The 18,981-nt window shown below is 33.8% G+C and overlaps 1 protein-coding gene across 2 annotated transcripts in view; it reads left to right on the top strand.

Annotated features, from left to right (window-relative positions):
- The window catches only part of LOC118194506 (proton channel OtopLc-like), an 84,233-nt gene that overhangs the window by 27,158 nt on the left and 38,094 nt on the right, over positions 1-18,981 (top strand). Inside the window, exon 1 of one of the 2 annotated variants that reach the window (XM_085824370.1) lies at positions 18,109-18,264. The exons of the other annotated variant lie outside the window; for it this stretch is intronic. Coding sequence (XP_085680496.1) covers positions 18,223-18,264 — 42 coding nt within the window. The 5' untranslated portion in view covers positions 18,109-18,222. Of the gene's footprint in view, positions 1-18,108; positions 18,265-18,981 lie in introns of those variants that run through there. 2 annotated transcript variants of the gene reach the window in all.

The following is an 18,981-nucleotide window of genomic DNA, read 5'->3' as shown; positions in this document are numbered from 1 at the left end:
TAAAAATGTAATTAATTTTGCATTTTTATTCGAAATAAAAATTTTATTGTTTATGATATTTTATGGAATTTTATGTTGTGAATGATGTAATGAATGACGTCACAAAATATTTTAAAAGTAATTGGTTTTAATATCTATGAATTTAATCTAATGTTTTAAACATTATTTATGGCTGTTAAATATTAAAATATAATTTAATTTTGCATTTTTTTTAAATATGAATTTATTATGAATGATTATTTAAATAATTTTAATTCTATGCGTGATGTAATCAGCTCCCTGATTGGTTACTGAATATTTGTGCATTACTGCGTCATTTTAAAATTTTATTATTCATCTCTTCGAATTCCTCACATTTCAAAGCAAATGGATGTGTCCGTTTCGAATATGAATGTTGTTATTGGTAATTACCAAGAATTATTGGTATCGGAATAAAAAAATTGCCGTTTGAGACCTTATTTTGGCCAACCTTGCTTTCCTAATCAAACATTTATTTATAAATTGTTAATAGCGTCAGAGGAAATTTATTTTAAATTTTTGGAGAAAACCTGGCTAATTGCTTCTTCAATGAAGTGTGAGAGATGTGGATCACGCAAATAAAGATCATTAGCAGACCTCTTTTTTTTTTTTTTTTTTTTTTTTTTTTTTGTGGTACTTATTATACGACAGGTTAAAAAATGTAAGTACATAATTTTCTTTTACTTCATAATTGTATACTTCAATTTTTATTAAAAAATAATACAATGTTTTCAAAAATTCCTGAGATATTTATTGCAGCATATGTTTTAATGTTAAATAATTAAATCCTATGAAACTTATTTTAAAGTATTTAAGTAATATTTTAATTTTTTTAAACGTTGGTATGATGTTTTTAATTGGATATTCAATTTAAGCAATATTTTATTCCAATTAAATGTTGCGCAATGTTTTTATAGCGGTGTTTCTATTCTATTATATGAAAGTAACAATTTAACCTTACTTTAGCATTTTATAGTCTTGGTAAATGTATTTATTTACATTTTCCAGCCATCTTAAAATACAACGTTTTCAACAAAAATTAATCCATTATTTTTAACAATATTTATTTTTTTTTTAAGCTTCGAATACAGCTAGTGAAAGTTAATCCGCGAATTCGCTACATTCAACAAGAGCAATTCTAAACAAACTCTTAAAACAACAACTAACTAAATAACGAATTGAGATGTCTTATGTCTTAACTTCGGGTAAGAGGCAATCGGTCTATTGCGGCCTTTACCAATATATTATTCTTGACTTTTCTAAATCTTGAGGATCAAAGGGAGTTGAATCCACTAGAATGGAAAGTACTTGTACACATACTGTGCTAGAATTAAGAGATTTTGAATGGAGGCTATAGTGCCGCCATCTGTTGAGAGATAAATAAACTTAGAAGATACGGAGGTGCTAATGTGGCTCCATCTATTTTTGAAAATGAAAAACTTCTTAGTATGCTGGTGCTCCGGTGGCGTCATCTCTTGCAGGTTGCATTGTGTGGCATTTTTGAAAAAATTTCATACTATTCTTTAGATAAGCAATTATTGGTTGAATTGAGAGGTTTTCATGCCGCTTAGATAATCTTTCTAAATGCGCGAGAATTATCTGGTATTTTCTCGAAATCAGAAAGAGATATTTATTTATTAAATGGTAAATGCACGCGCTCTTTACAAAATAAAACAATTAAATATCAAATCTGTAACAATAAGATAAAAAACACCACAAAAAAAAAAATCTGAAATGTTTCAGATTTTAAATGTACTTCAAAAGGGGCGTTTTTTTTTAACGTTTTGTGTGTTACCTTTATTTATTAAATATCATGTTCTTCGCCCTTAAACCATAAAATTTAGTTCAATAGTAATGTCCCAAAATAATTTTAAAATGAGCGTATCTTTAGAATTTCCGATACACAGTTCGACGCGCTGGAGATAAAAAGATTCCCTCCCCCCCCCCGTAGAGTGTTGCCACTGCTCGCTTTTAAATCGTTGAGTTTGTTACTCAAAAATTCGTTAAAGTTTTACAAAATATGAAATCGATCATAAAACAAATTACAAATTTTAAATTTGGGATTTCAGATGCCCATATGCGCAGTAGGATTACATCATTCAAAATTGGATGGCTCCAGATACAGTTGTTTTATCACAATGCGAGAAATATACATACATTTATACAGATTTTTCATTATTTAATTTCTTTAAATATAACGGAGGACACTAACAATTTTTGGCAACAGTTTGAAAATTGAACCGAAAATTATAGGAGTCCGACGCAAAATGCCAAAACGAAAGTAATAGTCCTTCGGGACTCAAATCCCTTTAGACTAAAAATAACTGCTTAATGAACTTAATTGATAACTCTGCAGGCTAATATTGCCTAACAGTCAAATTCAAAATTCTTGTCAATTTCTCTCACGTGAGAGAATTTTTTGCGCAAATTTTTTAGAAACGGGTTATTTATGTTACATATCTATATCAAACTACTTAAAGTGAGCATACATAGATATATAATCTTACGAATTTTATATTTAAGATGGGTAATTTTTGTAGAATTATAATTAAAATAGTTGTATTTTTCTGTGTAATGTAGCTTGAGACAAATTTTGTAAGGGAAAGCTATGCCGGAAAAGTAAGAATACAGGAGCACGTGCATTTAACATTGCGTGAATGGGTATTTCTTTAATTTGCATTGAAACTGAATAAATCGATTTGACCACTATATTAGCTGTAACGGTAATTACACCCTCGTATTGCTTGCCAGTAATTTCCAGAAGCAGAAATTACGAGAAATATCTCGCGACCGGTTGAAAACTCTTTGAGGCTGAAGAGAGAGCATCTGCTCTCAGTTGTTTAGTTAGCTGCTGTTGTTATTGTTGCAAGTTCAGCCTGAGATTGGATTAGCTTTCTCTTTAGATTCGCTTTGCATTACGTTGTGTTTTTACGTTCTCAGCAGTTTGTAGAGTAACTACTCATTATACTGTGTGATACTGTGAACACTTGTACGAATATTTCTATTGAAAATTCCAGAGTTCTGAAATTTTTCTTTTGAAAAAAAATTAATTTTTGTTGACCTGTTATTGGACTTGCGCATTCAATCTATTACAAACCCGTACACCCGCAACAAATAATACATATTGTTGCGGGTGTACGGGTATACAGAGGCTGTTCACACATTTTTTAGACGATGTATATTGTATTCACAAAACTAAATTACATAAAATTCTTGTGTTTTAAATGTTCTGTTTGACATCCCTTATTCTGAACTATCTTTCGACACTGCAATTTCCAGGATAATATTGCCTTTTGAAGTGGCAGAAGAAGTATTCTATCCCATTCCTCCCGAACAGCTTTCCTGTTAGAGTTTTGGGACAACGTTTGGATAATGCAGTTTTTAAAAGTCCGAAAGCACAAAAATCCATAGGTGACACATCGGGAGATTTAGTAGGGATATCAGTGAAGGGTATGGCCTTGATAACAGTTTTTGGTTCCATTTCTTTTAGGAAATTTACAGTGGATTTTGATGTGTGACTGCTAGCTTTGTCCTGATGGAGTCTCACAGATGGATGGCACTGTGGGTAAAGCGATGGTATTTCATTCAGAAAAATGGGCGATAAAATATGTTCCTGATAGTATTTGGAGTTAATCTTGACATTTTTTTTTCCCACTCTCTTTATTTTTAACTTGCCATTATAAGAAAAACCAGCAACAATCATGAATCCCTTAGAAAAACTTCCTTTCGATTCTTTGAACCATGTACTTAAATTTTTTTCTCCCCTTTTATGATAATAAATGGCTCTTTTTTTGTTACAATCATTTAAATACACCCATGCTTCATCTATTGTGACAATTGTTTTCCATTTTTCTTTGGATAAGTGTTTCTTATATAGAATTCAGCAGTGTGTCCTGCGTTGAGCGATATGCTTTGGAAGAAGACGATGCACATTGCGTTTTTTCGCTTTAGTGGTTCTTAAGATTTAAATCAACGTTTATCATTTTGCTCACAGTGCACACCGAGCATTTTAAGGATTTTGCAACTGTCCTTTGAATAGGGTGATTTTCGTTTAACATTAAACAACGTGCCTTTGCAATAGTCGAAGATGTCCGTTTTTTCCTTGGGTACTTGTTTGGGATTTTTGTCCCACTTGAGGCTCCAGTTTGACGTTTTTTCTCTTTCTTGTTGATGATATTACCTATCGACGCTTTAGATATCACAAAACCATGACTCTCACATCGTTTTTTGATAACGGAGTATGCATATTTCTCTTCGGAAAAAGCGTAAATGTAGGCTTCGAAACACTGCTTTGTTAAATTCGCCATTTTGAATAAAAACAAAACTTTCAAGCCACAGACGATAATTTTGACTTCTAAAAACATAGTACAATTGCAATTACTTCTTTTGCAACAAACGACGTTTTATTACCGCTTACCAAAATCGTCTAAAAAATGTACGAACAGCCTCTGTACATATGTAATGAAACTGTGGCTCGATGACACAATATAAAAGATTTGATTATAAATGCGGCACAAACCTGCATTAAAATTTTCGGCGAAACAGGACTTTTCCCATAATTCACTGTGAACATAGCTTAACAAACTCGTGTAGAATTTTTCAGAATTAGAACTGGCCGAAGAATTTAACGACAGAGTACTTTTGGAGGCACTGAAATAAGAACACTGAGACGTAGATGCGTAGAAATACTAATTGCGTAGGTACTCAATGTTTAGAGCGTTCATCCATTTTGAAGAAGAAGCAGTCAAGCCGGATTAAATTCTTTTTATTTATTTAAATTCCCATTTTGTGGCCACAATTCACTTGGCACTTTACTCATGCCTATTAAAGAACATTTATAATTTTGATATTATTGCCATATAAGCGAAAGTAGCAGCACACACATGTTTGTAGAAAGGCATATGGCCAAGAAGAAAGCACAAGCAAAAGTGACGCATCAGTTCGTAGAAAGAAGGAAGGGATTCAGTTTTTAGTTATGGGTTACATTTTGGTGATTGGTCAAGAGGCATCTGCATTAAGGGTTATATAAGATCGCATGATTAATTTGAATGACGCAGTTGAGACTTACAGATGTAAGAAAAAATAAAGAATATGTAAAAGATTAAATTAGCAGTGTAAATTAATTTTAATTTCCCTTCTCTATTCTAAAAATAGCAACATCTATTTGCACTGCTTTATTTCGAGAAAAATCTATGTCATATGACTCTTACGTAATTCTGGTGATGTAAACTGAACTAAAACTGAAGCAACCAATAATAATTTTACAGTAATATTAATTATCCAATCAAAATGCTTTGAGAACCAAAACTAACTCAGTTTGACTTGAGATTTCATCCTGAACATTACTCACTTGCTTTCCACGCTTTGGCCTAGCTATGTCTGTCTTCTGCTGCTTTCTTGCTACAAAGCAATCAAAAATGTAAGCCTTTTGGAACAGGTACATTTAATGTGCCAACTTGTGTGTAACCGTAACATGTTGCTGAAAATTAAACTGAAGATTTAATCTACCTTCGCCTCCAATTTCCTAATCAGTAAGGATCAACACTTATACGCCATCAAAATTCCTGCTCTTGAATATATTACATACAGTAAGACCCCGCTTAACGCTGTTTTGTTTAGCGCTGTTTCGGTTTAGCGCTCTTTTATTTCAACCCGAGGATTCTCGGAAATTGTGCGCAGCGCTAGGTTTCCAAATAACATATCCGAAACAGTGTAGTTGTGTTTCTTGCTTTGTGGACGCATTTTTATCATTTGAAACATTTGTTGACATTATTGTAAATTTAAATTTGTATAATACTATAACGATTAATACAGTGACAAATATTATGATCTTTAGTTTTTATCATGGGTGATAATAAAAAACAAGAAAAGAAAGCAACCAGAAAAAGCATTTCACTGGAAACTCAAATGCAAGTGATTAGAAGATTAGATTCTGGTGAACGTCAATCTCAAATTAGTGCTGCATTGATTTTGGTAACTTCAACAATAAGGGCAATTCTTAAGAATAAAGAAAAAATACTGCAATCGGCAACTGCAACTACGTCAAGCTCTGCAACTAGAATTACCTGTTCTAGAAATAACAGTATAGAGGAAATGGGAAAACGACTGTCTATATGGATTGACGACGAAATTGAACGCAATATGCCATTAAGCCAATCTATCATAATGCCTTCTTGACAAAAAGGCAGAAAATTGGAAACCCAGAATAGACTGAATGATCTGACTGAGAATTTTATTTGTTTTTAAAAGTATATGCGTTTATATTGTTTTTATTTTTGTAAGAAATAAATGTTTGATTTTATTTTTATTAAAAAAACATTATTAAATTTAATGCCTAACCATTTTTTATCCGTCTTCCCCTAACCCCATTATTTACATGTTAAGATAGCCTCGCTTAGCGCTGTTTCGCATTACGCTCTACTTCGATGGAACGTATCCTCCGCGTTAAGCGGGGTCTTACTGTATATATATTGTTGGCCATATATATAGGAGTTGTGTGCGTGTGTGGTTCCTAGGTGAATGAAGTAAATTGAATTTAAATACGTTCTAATTTAAGTGTAGAAAGAGACAGCTTTTCCAGCCAACACAAATCCATGAAAAAGGAGTCTACAAAAGCACTTAAAAGGTAAGCAACCAATACAACATTGCTGACGATTCTTTATGCAGCGATGTAACTGTCAGCATCTGTTGATAACCTTTCGAAGAACAACAACCTTTTCGGTATTGATCCAGCTCCCATTCTTGTGAAAATGCTGCTATCACTGTAAACAGATATCGTCCAAATCGTTTTTAAAATTCTAAACTTTCGACTTTGGGCTTGAAATTCTAAGTCGAGAACTGCAGTATGCAAAGTAATTGGCGCAAAACAGTTTTATGAATAATTCATTAGCACTGCGAACTGCGAAAAGGGAGAAAAAATCTCCCGTTCTACTGGGCGATTGCCGAAATTCAACTTGGTTTTTCATGTCTCGAAAGCGCGACTTAGGATATGTACTAGATTTATATAAAGCACTGTTTTAACATAGGTATTTTGACACAAAATTGGACTTTTTCTGAAATGACACGCCAATTTTTTTCCATATTCTAAGTAATCAAAAGCAGACATCCAGACGACATTAAGGCAGATAGATCATGGTTTATTGTCTCAGAGGATGATATTAAGGCTGGATGGTTTAATTTATTACCAGTTTTAAGTAATCGAAAGCAGACATCCAGACGACATTAAAGCAGATAGATCATGGTTTAATCTATTGTCTCAGAGGATGATATTAAGGTTGGATGGTTTAATTTATTGTCTAAACCAGTTCTAAGTAATCGAAAGCAGACATCCAGATGACATTAAGGCAGATAGATCATGGTTTAATTTATTGTCTCAGAGGATGATATTAAGGCTGGATGATTTAATTTATTGTCTAAACCAGTTCTAAGTAATGAAAAGCAGACATTCAGACGACATTAAGGCAGATAGATCATGGTTTATTGTCTCAGAGGATGATATTAAGGCTGGATGGTTTAATTTATTACCAGTTTTAAGTAATCGAAAGCAGACATCCAGACGACATTAAAGCAGATAGATCATGGTTTAATCTATTGTCTCAGAGGATGATATTAAGGTTGGATGGTTTAATTTATTGTCTAAACCAGTTCTAAGTAATCGAAAGCAGACATCCAGATGACATTAAGGCAGATAGATCATGGTTTAATTTATTGTCTCAGAGGATGATATTAAGGTTGGATGGTTTAATTTATTGTCTAAACCAGTTCTAAGTAATCGAAAGCAGACATCCAGACGACATTAAGGCAGATAGATCATGGTTTAATTTATTGTCTCAGAGGATGATATTAAGGTTGGATGGTTTAATTTATTGTCTAAACCAGTTCAAGTAATCGAAAGCAGACATCCAGACGACATTAAGGCAGATAGATCATGGTTTAATTTATTGTCTCGGAGGATGATATTAAGGCTGTATGGTTTAATTTATTGTCTAAACCAGTTCTAAGTAATCGAAAGCAGACATCCAGATGACATTAAGGCAGGTAAACTTGCTTTGAGAGATCTGCTAACAGCAGCTGACAATCAACTTAAAATTTTGTGAAAAAAATCACTTTGTCTAGATTAATTTGCACACTACAGTATAGAATTTTGTTACTAGAAATTTAAAATATTGGCTTCCGCACTTTAAATTTGAGAGAAATTTTAAGTACTTCAACTTTCTTTACTAGTATTTGATCATTATAATAGATAAGCATGTCACTTCCGCTTTAAGATTTTTGATGAGAAACTTTTCATTGTTGGCTTCTACAGCTCTTTAGATTAATATCAGATATAATCTTTTTACAGATCAATAAGAAATTCAGAGGTAATTCTCCGATCTATTTATCAGCAAAACAAATAACAGACTGATTATAAATGTTTTGCTATTTGGAAATATTTGCAGTGCCAGCAAGTGTTCTATCAACACATTTCTTTTGAATTGTTTCTTCTTATCGCTGTATATTCAAGACAGACTTGACTCAATGAAGATTTCTTCAGTTTAGTGCAATTTTTAGTAACTCTTAACATTTTTAGAGATTCATTTCTAGTTACAATCTCAAAAATGTTTATTTTGCAGCAATAGTTAAAATATAGATAAGATTGCTTAAGATTGCCTAAACATTCTGTACTTCAAAAGAATATCTAAATTATGGTTATTTAGCATTTTCGGAGGAAAAAAAAGAGAGAAAGAAAGAAAGAAAATTAAAGAAAAGAAAACTCGAAAGCTTTCAGATTTTATAAAGGGCCAAAAGGGCATTTTATAACGTTTTGTGTGTTACCTTTATTTATAAAATATTATCTTCTTCGCACATTCTTTTTTTTTTTTCGCACAGTGTTGCCATCGCTCGCTTTGAAATCGCTGAGTTTGTTAATCCAAAATTCATTAAAGTTTTTCAGAATTTGAAACAGATAATAAAACAAATTCGAAATTCAAATTTCAGGCTTCCAAGTGCCCATGTTCGGTTGGAGGACTACATTAATCAAAATTTGATGGTTCTAGGTACAGTTGTTCTTTCACAATGCGAGAAACATTCATGCAGATTCTTCATTATTTAGTTTTTTTTAACTATAATACATGGCGATAATATTTGGTGGCAACAGTTTGAAAAGTGAATCAACGCAGAAAGTGAAACGACGCAAAAAATGCCGTTTTGAGACTAATAGCCCATTGGGTCTAACGCCCCTTTGGGTTAAAAAAAAAGTTGTGACCAACTGCTCTAAAGAAACTTTTCAAATTATGATAATTTAGCGATCATAAGAGGTGACATATACACTGGTGCGCAAAAATTAAGGACGAGACGGTTTTTTCAATATAACTTTGTACAAAAGCTTTCCGAATCAACACATTTAATACCGTAAGATCCCCAAAAGGTAAGGACATGAGTAATGTAAGCAACACTTACTAAAAGAGAATTCAGAGGGATAAAAAGAAGCTTTATTGAAAAAGTATCATGGAGCGCAATGCGATTGAAGGCCGAAACATCCCTGTGATGGGTGTCCAGCAAGAAACATCCGGTCTTTAATAGGGGATATGATCTCCCCTGACTCCTAGGCAGGTTTCACAGCGTCTGCCCATGCTGAGAATGAGCGTGTCAATGAGTTGTTGAGGTATTGCTGCCCATTCGTCTTGCAGCGCCAATCGAAGCTCCGGAATCGTTACTGGTGGTAAGGTACGAGCTGCCAAGCGTCTGCCTAGAAAATCCCATACATGCTCGATGGGATTGAGATCCGGAGATCGTGCCGGCCAATCCATACGTTCAATATTCTCACTCTCTAAGAGCTGTTCTTCAGCTACTGTGCGATGACATGGTGCATTGTCGTCCATGAAAAGGAACTGCGGACCCATAGCGCCTCTAAAAAGACGCACATATGGAAGAAGAATCTCGTTACAATAACGGGTCCCGTTGACTGAACCTGCGTCGAAGATGTGAAGGTCTGTAAGACTACCAAGCATGATGCCTCCCCAAACGAGAACACCGCCACCTCCATACCTGTCCCTTTCAATGATGTTCGAGGGATGATTGCGGCTTCCCCGCTCTCTCCAGATGAGTATGCGATGAGAATCGCTACTCAGACTGAATCTGCTCTCATCTGTAAAGAGTACTTGTCCCCATTCATTGTCTCTCCAATTCCGGTGTTCCCGGCACCACAGAGAACGCCTTCTCCGATGGGCAGGCGTTAGAGGTACACACCGTACAGGGCGTCGTGCAAACAGACCACCACCGTGCAGTCTTCTGGCCACGGTAAAACGCGATATCGGTCGTCCAGTCGCCTGTGTCGTGTGTCTAGCGATTTCTCCCGCTGTCTGCCACCTGTTTCTTCTGGCCAGTAAGGCAATATACCGGTCATCTGCGGGTGTGGTTCCTCGTGGACGACCACTACTAGACCCCCGGATAGCTGTTCCTGTAGTTTGAAATTGTCTCCAAAGTCGTGAAACGATGCTGTGAGCAATTCTGAACTCTGCAGCCACACTTGTCACACTGCGGCCTTCCTCCAACTTCCCAATGATTCGACCTCGGGTAAAAGCATCCAGATGTCGTCTAACAGATTGATTATTCGCCATTTCTCGCTGAGGCAGCAATTAGGTGTGATTTTAACTGCTATACGGCGTGCAATCTCTTTGCCAGAAATACTGATCTTACACCGACAACATGCTTTATACTACTCAGACACTCCCCCATTAAGTCTACCTGCATATCTGCGTATGTGCTACCGTACATCACCTTACTTAATCTCCTGATTGGTCTTTCTGTCCGCTTTGCCTCTTCGTTCAGCTGATATGCTAATTTTTCGACTTCGTCCTTAATTTTTGCACACCAGTGTATTCTGTAAACTTATCCATTTGATGTAAACATGATAAATCCGCATAGTTGTGAGAAATATGAGGAAAGAACATGATTCTTCGAATCCATATATTGTGATATATAAGGTATTTTTCCCACCTTCCTAGCGTGCCTTCGTGGTGTAGTGGTTCTGCACGCAAGGCCGGTATTCCAGAGGTCCGTAGTTAGATTCCCGGCGAAGGCGATTGCTCATTTTTCAGCTTGCCTGCATAAAAAAAAAAAAAAAAAAAAAAAAAAAAAAAAAAAAAAAAAAAAATTCCTAATGTCTCTACAAAGTAAAGGAACATTTCTGAAAGAATTATGTGTCATATTCTCTTATTCTCTTAAATAAAAAATTCATTTAAAATACATTTTCCTCAATTTGGCCTTTTTTTAAGTATAGAGGCAGACCCATAGAATGTATGGAAAGTAAATTTAATTTGGGATACTAATAAGAATTAAGAATCAAATGATTCTCTACTGCGGCATCGTGATAGGTAACATAATATATTTTTACGGATTGAAATTTTCATAAAAATTATCAACTGGATATATAATAAATTAAATGTATCAAAATATATTTTAGGGTTATTATCACTTTAAGTAACTACTGGTTAGTCCAAAGGGATTTGAGTCCCGAAGAACTATTACTTTCGTTTTGGTAATTTGCGTCGGACTCCTATAATTGTCAGGTTCACTTTTCGAACTGTTGCCACAAAATGTTAGAGTCCTGCATTATATTTCAAGAAATTAAATAATGAAAAATATGCATAAATATATGGATATTTCTCGCATTCTGATAAAACAACGGTACCTAGAGCCCTCCAATTTTGAATGACGTAATCCTACTGCGAATATGGGCATCTGAAATCCCAAATTTAAAATTTCGAATTTGTTTTATTATCGATTTCATATTTTGGAATCTACATCGTGTAGGATCGATGCAGCGTGGACGCTGTGTAAAATAGACAGAGGCGCAAGAGCAACACAGCGAAAGATCGACAAGAGGTATACAATAGATATTGGTGTACCTTAGATAAGGCTTTTAATTTACAAAGCACTACTTTGATAAAAAGTGGGGAAAGCATAATCCAAAGGAAAGAAGTTGATTAAATTAATATTTTTAGGATACCTATATAGGATAAACACCGGTACGGAATAGGCAGCGTCATCTGCCGATCCTACATATTGTCGATACAGTCATCATACAGGCAGCCCTTTCACTGGGATTACCAGACGCACGGACAGAAGATGGTAAACACAACTAGTTATAGGGGGTTAAAGACATTCAAAGCCGTAGATTGCCTGATAACGAAAAATAAGAATTCTTTTATCTAAGAACTTATTATCTTGTGAAAAAAAGAAGGGAAACCGTAGTGATAATAATAACATATTATCACTACATAATGATAATTAGTCATTATGTCTCCTGTTGGCTCTGGATTACCCAGAGAGTGCGAGATAGAGATATAAAAAATCATGGATAAACTCTCTTACACGTGCACTTAAATGAAGCTATAAAATATTTTTCTTCTGAAATTCACTTCACGTTCTTTTTTTAATTCACAATGATGAATGCAGGAAAGAGAAGGACGTTATCAAAAGGATTTCTAATCATAATTCAATTCACTTGCATTTCAGTGAACATAATATCTAATCGCAATCAGATAGCAGAGTTATCGAATCTTTGTGATGACATTTCCTGATGAATAGACCTTCGTCCTCTGTTGGATATTGATTGAAGTTCTATCTGTGATATATCGCACAAATAAGAACTACCGATTACATAATTTTTCAGATTGGATTTTTAAAATTTTCCAAAATTAATAGCCGCTATCAAATGACTTTTATATTACGCGGGTGACGTTATAATGTTTCTCTTTGTCCGTGTAGAATGTAGAGCGACTTATTGTTGAGTTAACGTGTTTAATAATCACGTCCAGGTAAATGTTAAAATATCCTTTTATTCACCCTAAGAAACAATAGCAGATGGCCCCTTCTCGGGCTTACAGGAATGCCTCCATTCGGGCTTTTAACTCAAGATAAGAAAATAAGAAACTAATCTAACACTAAAATAAACAGAGCCGAAGCTAGACACAAATACTTAACGTAGTTGGCCCTTAATTTAATCTAGCTGACGATTATCAACAGGCACGTAAAATACTCCTGAGTGTAGTAGATTAAAGAACGAAGTAGCCAGACGGCAAACACGCACCGCTAAAGACTTCTAAGCTCTCTCTTTTCAAGTAAGCTGAACATTCCTTATACCACTAAGGACTTCTAAGCTCTCTTTTTTCAAGTTAGCTGAACCTTCCTTATACCACTAAGGACTTCTAAGCTCTCTCTTTTCAAGTAAGCTGAACCTTCTTTATACCACTAAGGACTTCTAAGCTCTCTCTTTTCAAGTAAGCTAAACCTTCCTTATACCACTAAGGACTTCTAAGCTCTCTCTTTTCAAATTAGCTGAACCTTCCTTATACCACTAAGGACTTCTAAGCTCTCTCTTTTCAAGTAAGCTGAACTTTCCTTATACCACTAAGGACTTCTAAGCTCTCTCTTTTCAAGTAAGCTGAACTTTCCTTAAATACTCCTTCTAACTCATCTGCATATAACGCGATACTAAAAACTCATTCTGGTAGGGAATAGTAACTGGGAAACGAGAGTAGACAAAAGCATGTTTAAACTTAACTATAAGAATAACTATTAGAAACTTAAAGTAACCTCTACAATGTAAATAATTTTGCGAACTGAAACTCAATTAGCCAGTAATAATGTTAAAGAGTTATTAATTAGCCAATCGAAATTACACAGAAATCGAAACCAATTCACTTTGAACTAAGAGTTCCTCTCGAATACAATACACTTCGCTTCTGCTTCTGTTGCCAATAATACGCTGTCGTGCTGCGTTTTTCTTATCTCAACATTATAAAAAACTGTAAATGTTATGTTCTGATGCAGGCACGATTAGTGTTTTAAGTTATTTGTGTCTGAAAATGTCAGATGAATAAAAAAGGAATATTTAAATCTTGCCACGACTTTTCTTATTGCATCGATAATGACTTCAAGTGATTATAGATATATATATATCATGCGAAAAAAACGTGATGCAGTTCTCTTGCATTATTCAGGTTTTGATATATTTCAAATTATTACCTTTTGAGAAGATTGTCTGGAACGTAAAAATATGAATAATCTATAATGTATTAGAAATTTTATTATGTTAATACCTATCATATTAAAATTACATTAAATAAATTATAAAACCTTAAATAAATTATAAAAAAATTTCAAAAACTGTAAGAGTTCGTCTTTAAATTCCATTCATAATTTTAAAATGAAATAGGTTTCTGCATACAATTTTAGCATCTTCCTGAGACGGTTTAATCTACCTCTGCTAGATTATTAATTTAAGGTTTTGATACATATATACTGCATTTGATATATATTTTTAATATATATATATCTTATACCTTATACCGTGGTAAGGCAGCGAGAAGTCTCTCTCATACTCTCACTTTTGGCTAAAAGCCATACCCAAATACTTAAAAGTTTGGAAGCTCATTTACATAACCAAATCTGTTCGCGTTTATTCTGTCCGGAAATGGGAAATAAGAGAGGATAGCAAAATTTTCAAATAAAATAAAAATCCTTATAAGGTTGTAGGGTTTATATTTATTTTAACTAACATTTATTTTAAGTTTAAACTATCTTTCCTGTCAAGCCTTACTTTCCCCTGGAATTGCCAATGCCAGAGTATGTAAATTTTAGTAGAACGCGCAAGGATTCAAATTATCAGCGGAAGTATTCTGAGTTAAATAGAAAGGAAACGAGTTCGAAAGGGTGCTTTCTTGCTTCACGAGTGTGGAGGTAGCTAGTTAGAAATTGAAGAACCACGCGTTTCGGCCTGTGTGCTTGCCTCGGCAGATTGTTAATCTTTCAACGTAATATTCAGAAGTTTGTTGAATTATCAGCGGTATTTTAGAACGCGGTGAGGTTAGTTACGTTTAGAGAGCCTCGTAGTTAGTCACTTGTTACTATTCTTTTCTTAGTTTCTTATTTTTATTTTACTGCCGGGTCGGCGTAGTTTGTGAGCGTCAAGAGCACGCATCTGTAATTTCTAAAGTTGAATAAAGAGGGATTTAAACCCTTCTCAAGACTTTGGTCTATTTCCAATTCTCAGCAGTCACCACTTTGTTGCGTGCAGGTTGGAAGCGCGCAACTTTACAAGGTAAACGAGGAATTGTGGAAAAAAAAAAAAAAAAAAAACATTGAGGGAGTATTAAGTAAAATCCTTTAGATTCTAAAGGTTTTCGAATACCCAATTTTTTTTTTTTTTTTATTGTTTGGTATAAAGACATTCTGATCGAGCAAAAATTGTTATGTTAATTATTTTAAATAATATTATGCTTCGAACAAAAGTTCCCAAGCTAATTGTCCCATATTGGCTTGGCAAAATCCTGGTCAGTTTGATAAGTTGTGACTTTTGTTTAAAATGTGATGAAACATTGCTTGGTAGATAGAGAGCAAATATGAGAATCAGAAGTTTCTAATTGTCTTGATCGTGAGACTAATTGTTTCTGCTTAGTAGAGAATCCACTATTTTATCTATAATTGCACTGCTGACAAAGTTTCAGAGTGTGTTCAATGAACTTACTGTTTTCACAAATATAGAGCGAACTAGATATGGAGTATTCGAAACCTCGAATTCCACTAATTTTAAAAATGGTCTGAGATTCGAAAACTCTAATTATCAGAAAGTTTTCGTTATTTGAATCTTTCCAAACCTAACCTACTAAAATGCTAATGATTTAATTCAAAAGATTGGAAAGATTTATTTCACAGATGTGTAGTCTAAATATTCGTTAAAAAAAAAAAGCGAATGTTTCAACTGCAGTTAACCTGAATCTCCAATATCACTTCTTCATGGCCCTAAGGGCAACATTCTTAATTTCTTGTACAGACTTAAGGGGACTCATACACCTTAAACCCCTCATGATCTTCGAATATGTGACTGTTGCAAGAATTGGGATATTTTATTTATTTTAAAAGCAATTACTTCTAACCTTTTACAGCTGACTACATAATATAGCTGCTTTGGAAACTAGTAACCAGAAAGTTTGTGTTGCCACAAATTTTTTTGTAATTTCATCCTCCTTGTGACAAAATATTTCGCCATGTTTCCACCTTGCGCGCATGATATTTTAAAAATGGCTAATGGTACATACTTGAAATTTGATGGAATTCTTTATGTGGGCATTATTTTCTAACTGAACTAACAATCTGATGAATATTTTAATATTGAAAAATTTTATGGACGAAAGCAATAAAAATTTTTTAATAAAATACATTTTATACACTCAACTCAAAATAAAATAAAAATTTAACATGAAATTTTTAGAATTTTAGGTTTACAGTAGTTTCCAAATGTTATAAAAGCTATATATTAAATATGGAATTAAATTATGTAACAGAATGTTTTAAACTGTGCGCGCAAGTTGGAAACGACGAAAAATGTTGTCACAAAGCGGATTAAATTATAAAAATATTTGTGGCAACACAAACATTCTGATTCCTGTTTCAGAAAGCAGCTATATTATGTAGTCAGCTGTAAAAATTTGGTAGTAATTGCTTTTAAAATAAATAAGTTATCCCAATTCTTGCAACAGTCACCTATTCGAACATCTTATGGGTTTTAAGGTGTACGAGTCCCCTTAAGCGTTCCTTGATTAATATTCATTCAAGTAAGCTCTTGAAGTAATTCTCCCCTCTTCTTCTCCTTTACACGTGCTAAGCTTGACGAAAATTCGGGGAAAATATAAAAAAATTGAAAGCTTAATCAAATATGTTTTTCATACTGAAAGAAATTACATTCGAATTTAATCTCAAGACTTTAGAATTTTAATTATTTACTTCTTTTGATAATTCATTTATATTGCTTTCTTATTTTGATAATTCATTTATATTGCTTTCTTCTTTTGATAAATTTCATTGGCCTCTTCTAAATAAACATAACTGTATTTTAAAAAATTCTCAAATTTCTTCTTATTCTTTAATTTGTTTTGCTTTAAAAATAGTTTTTAATTTTGCTTTAATTAAAAGATTTTCTTGTTAGTAAAATCTTAAATGAAATTATCATACTCCCTTTATGCGTGCTGTCGAGGTATAAGTGGGAACACGTCCAAAAGCACTGGAAGTTCCATGGTCCAAATCCCCCGAGAAGAGCATAGTTAATTTTTCATGTTACTTGCTGTAAAACCTCACATCTTTACCAGGTTTCCTTTTTTGCCATTGTTCTTATGTGTCGGATTCAAGAAATTAAGCATTTTTTCCACTTTTTCCAAACTCTATATATCATGTAAAAATTCATGTTTCCAGCGCATGCGATAATGTTCTGTAGCAATCATGGCAACTGCAGAATGAAAAGATTCAGGATCTCCAGTACCTAGGATGAATGACTTCAGGAATGATGCAATTGTGTGATGTAGGATTCGTTCTACCTATGATAAAAATAAAGTCCATCTCAAATTTATGATGATCAGTTGTATGATGAAAGGCTTTATGGCCTCCAGTAAACTTAAAATTAATAAATTTTGACAGTAATCATAACAATGACAAGTTGATAAGCATTGTAGACTCCAGTAAACTTAAAACTAATAAATGTTAGCAGTGGTCATAACAACGACAAGTTGACAAGATTTATGGTCTTCAGTATTTATGATAGAAGACTGCAGAAGTTATGGACGAAGATTTGGAACGTAATCCAGTACAGTTTCGTGGTCTGCCGTGCGAAAAATGGTGCAAATATTGAAACCTTCTACGCCAAGAAGAATATTCAGAACATTCCTTTAACTTTTTACAATTTGAATATTATCAGTATGTCTAATATTTTTGAATAACATAATTTCACAATCCGGTATTTCTTTTCGATGACCTTGTGTCGACAACTAGACCAACAGTAAGTCCAAAGAGCTTAGCCAATAGATCATTAAACTCCTTCCTCAATTTGTTAATCAAATACAGCGAACGAGCGACATTTTTAACATTATCAGTTGTTGCAACCACAACTTAATTTGTTTGCTGTCATAAAATTAAAAGCCAATGGACTTGTATCACCTTTTTACACACTGAAAATTATTCTAAGTTGGTGTTAACTCATCACTCTAGGTAATCTTATCAGTGTTGTTAGATATCATCGTATAAAAGAAAACTGTAATCTTTGCTACGGCAAACATCGCCTAACGAGTGAGAAGAACAGAGAAAGAACACTTGTCACATTATTTGCGAAGTAAACAAAGAGCAGAAGGTTCTTTCTCTGCGGTATTTGGGAGAAAAAAAATTCAACGTAAAATGCCAGAGGCGCTCGATGATGAATCTCCAGAAGAGGAACAGGTAAGTGAGTTTTGCTGCGTTGCAGAAATGGGAGAATTGCAATTAACAAACATTCTTTCCTTTATCCCTTGCTTTGCTATTACAATAGAACACGATTATCCGAAAAACGGATATCTGAAACTCCATTTATCGTGTATATTCTTTCCCCTTCACTTGCAGTTGAACTCCAGATATGCGAAATTTCAGTTATGCGAATCGCTTGCTTTTCTTTTGACGAAATAGAATACATTAAACTTGTTAACTACTAATTTACTTATTTTATTACTCTAGTATTACAATACAATTCCAGCTAATCGAATTCGAGTTATCTGGAGCTCCAGATATCATCTGTAGCATTTGCTTTTCTACCTAGGTCAAGTGGAATTCAACTTTAATTTACATACACGTTTTTTCTTTGTCTTATTATTCTTTTAGCGGTAGAACTCTAGTCCGCTGGAATTTTAGTTATCCGAACCACTTGCATTTCTTTATAGGCCGAGCAGAACTGGGATTTTTGTAATTTCTAAAAATGTTTTAACTTTTTTCTTGATTTAAGTAATATAAAAAGGTAATATTTCACTTACATGAACTTTTAAGAAGCTTATAAGACTAAACACAGTTTTGGCTTAATCTAAATACTAGTCTAATCTGCTAGATCAGGGTTTTTTAAACTTTTTCAGCCGCGACCCATTTTTATTACTGAGATTTTTTCGCGACCCCCAGGACCTCATAATATTT

The sequence above is a fragment of the Stegodyphus dumicola genome, chromosome 9 (genome assembly GCF_044657685.1).
Source record: "Stegodyphus dumicola isolate Sdum_Otavi_A_Nest chromosome 9, ASM4465768v1".
NCBI lineage: Eukaryota > Metazoa > Arthropoda > Arachnida > Araneae > Eresidae > Stegodyphus > Stegodyphus dumicola.
This window is presented reverse-complemented; position numbering and strand designations above follow the sequence as displayed.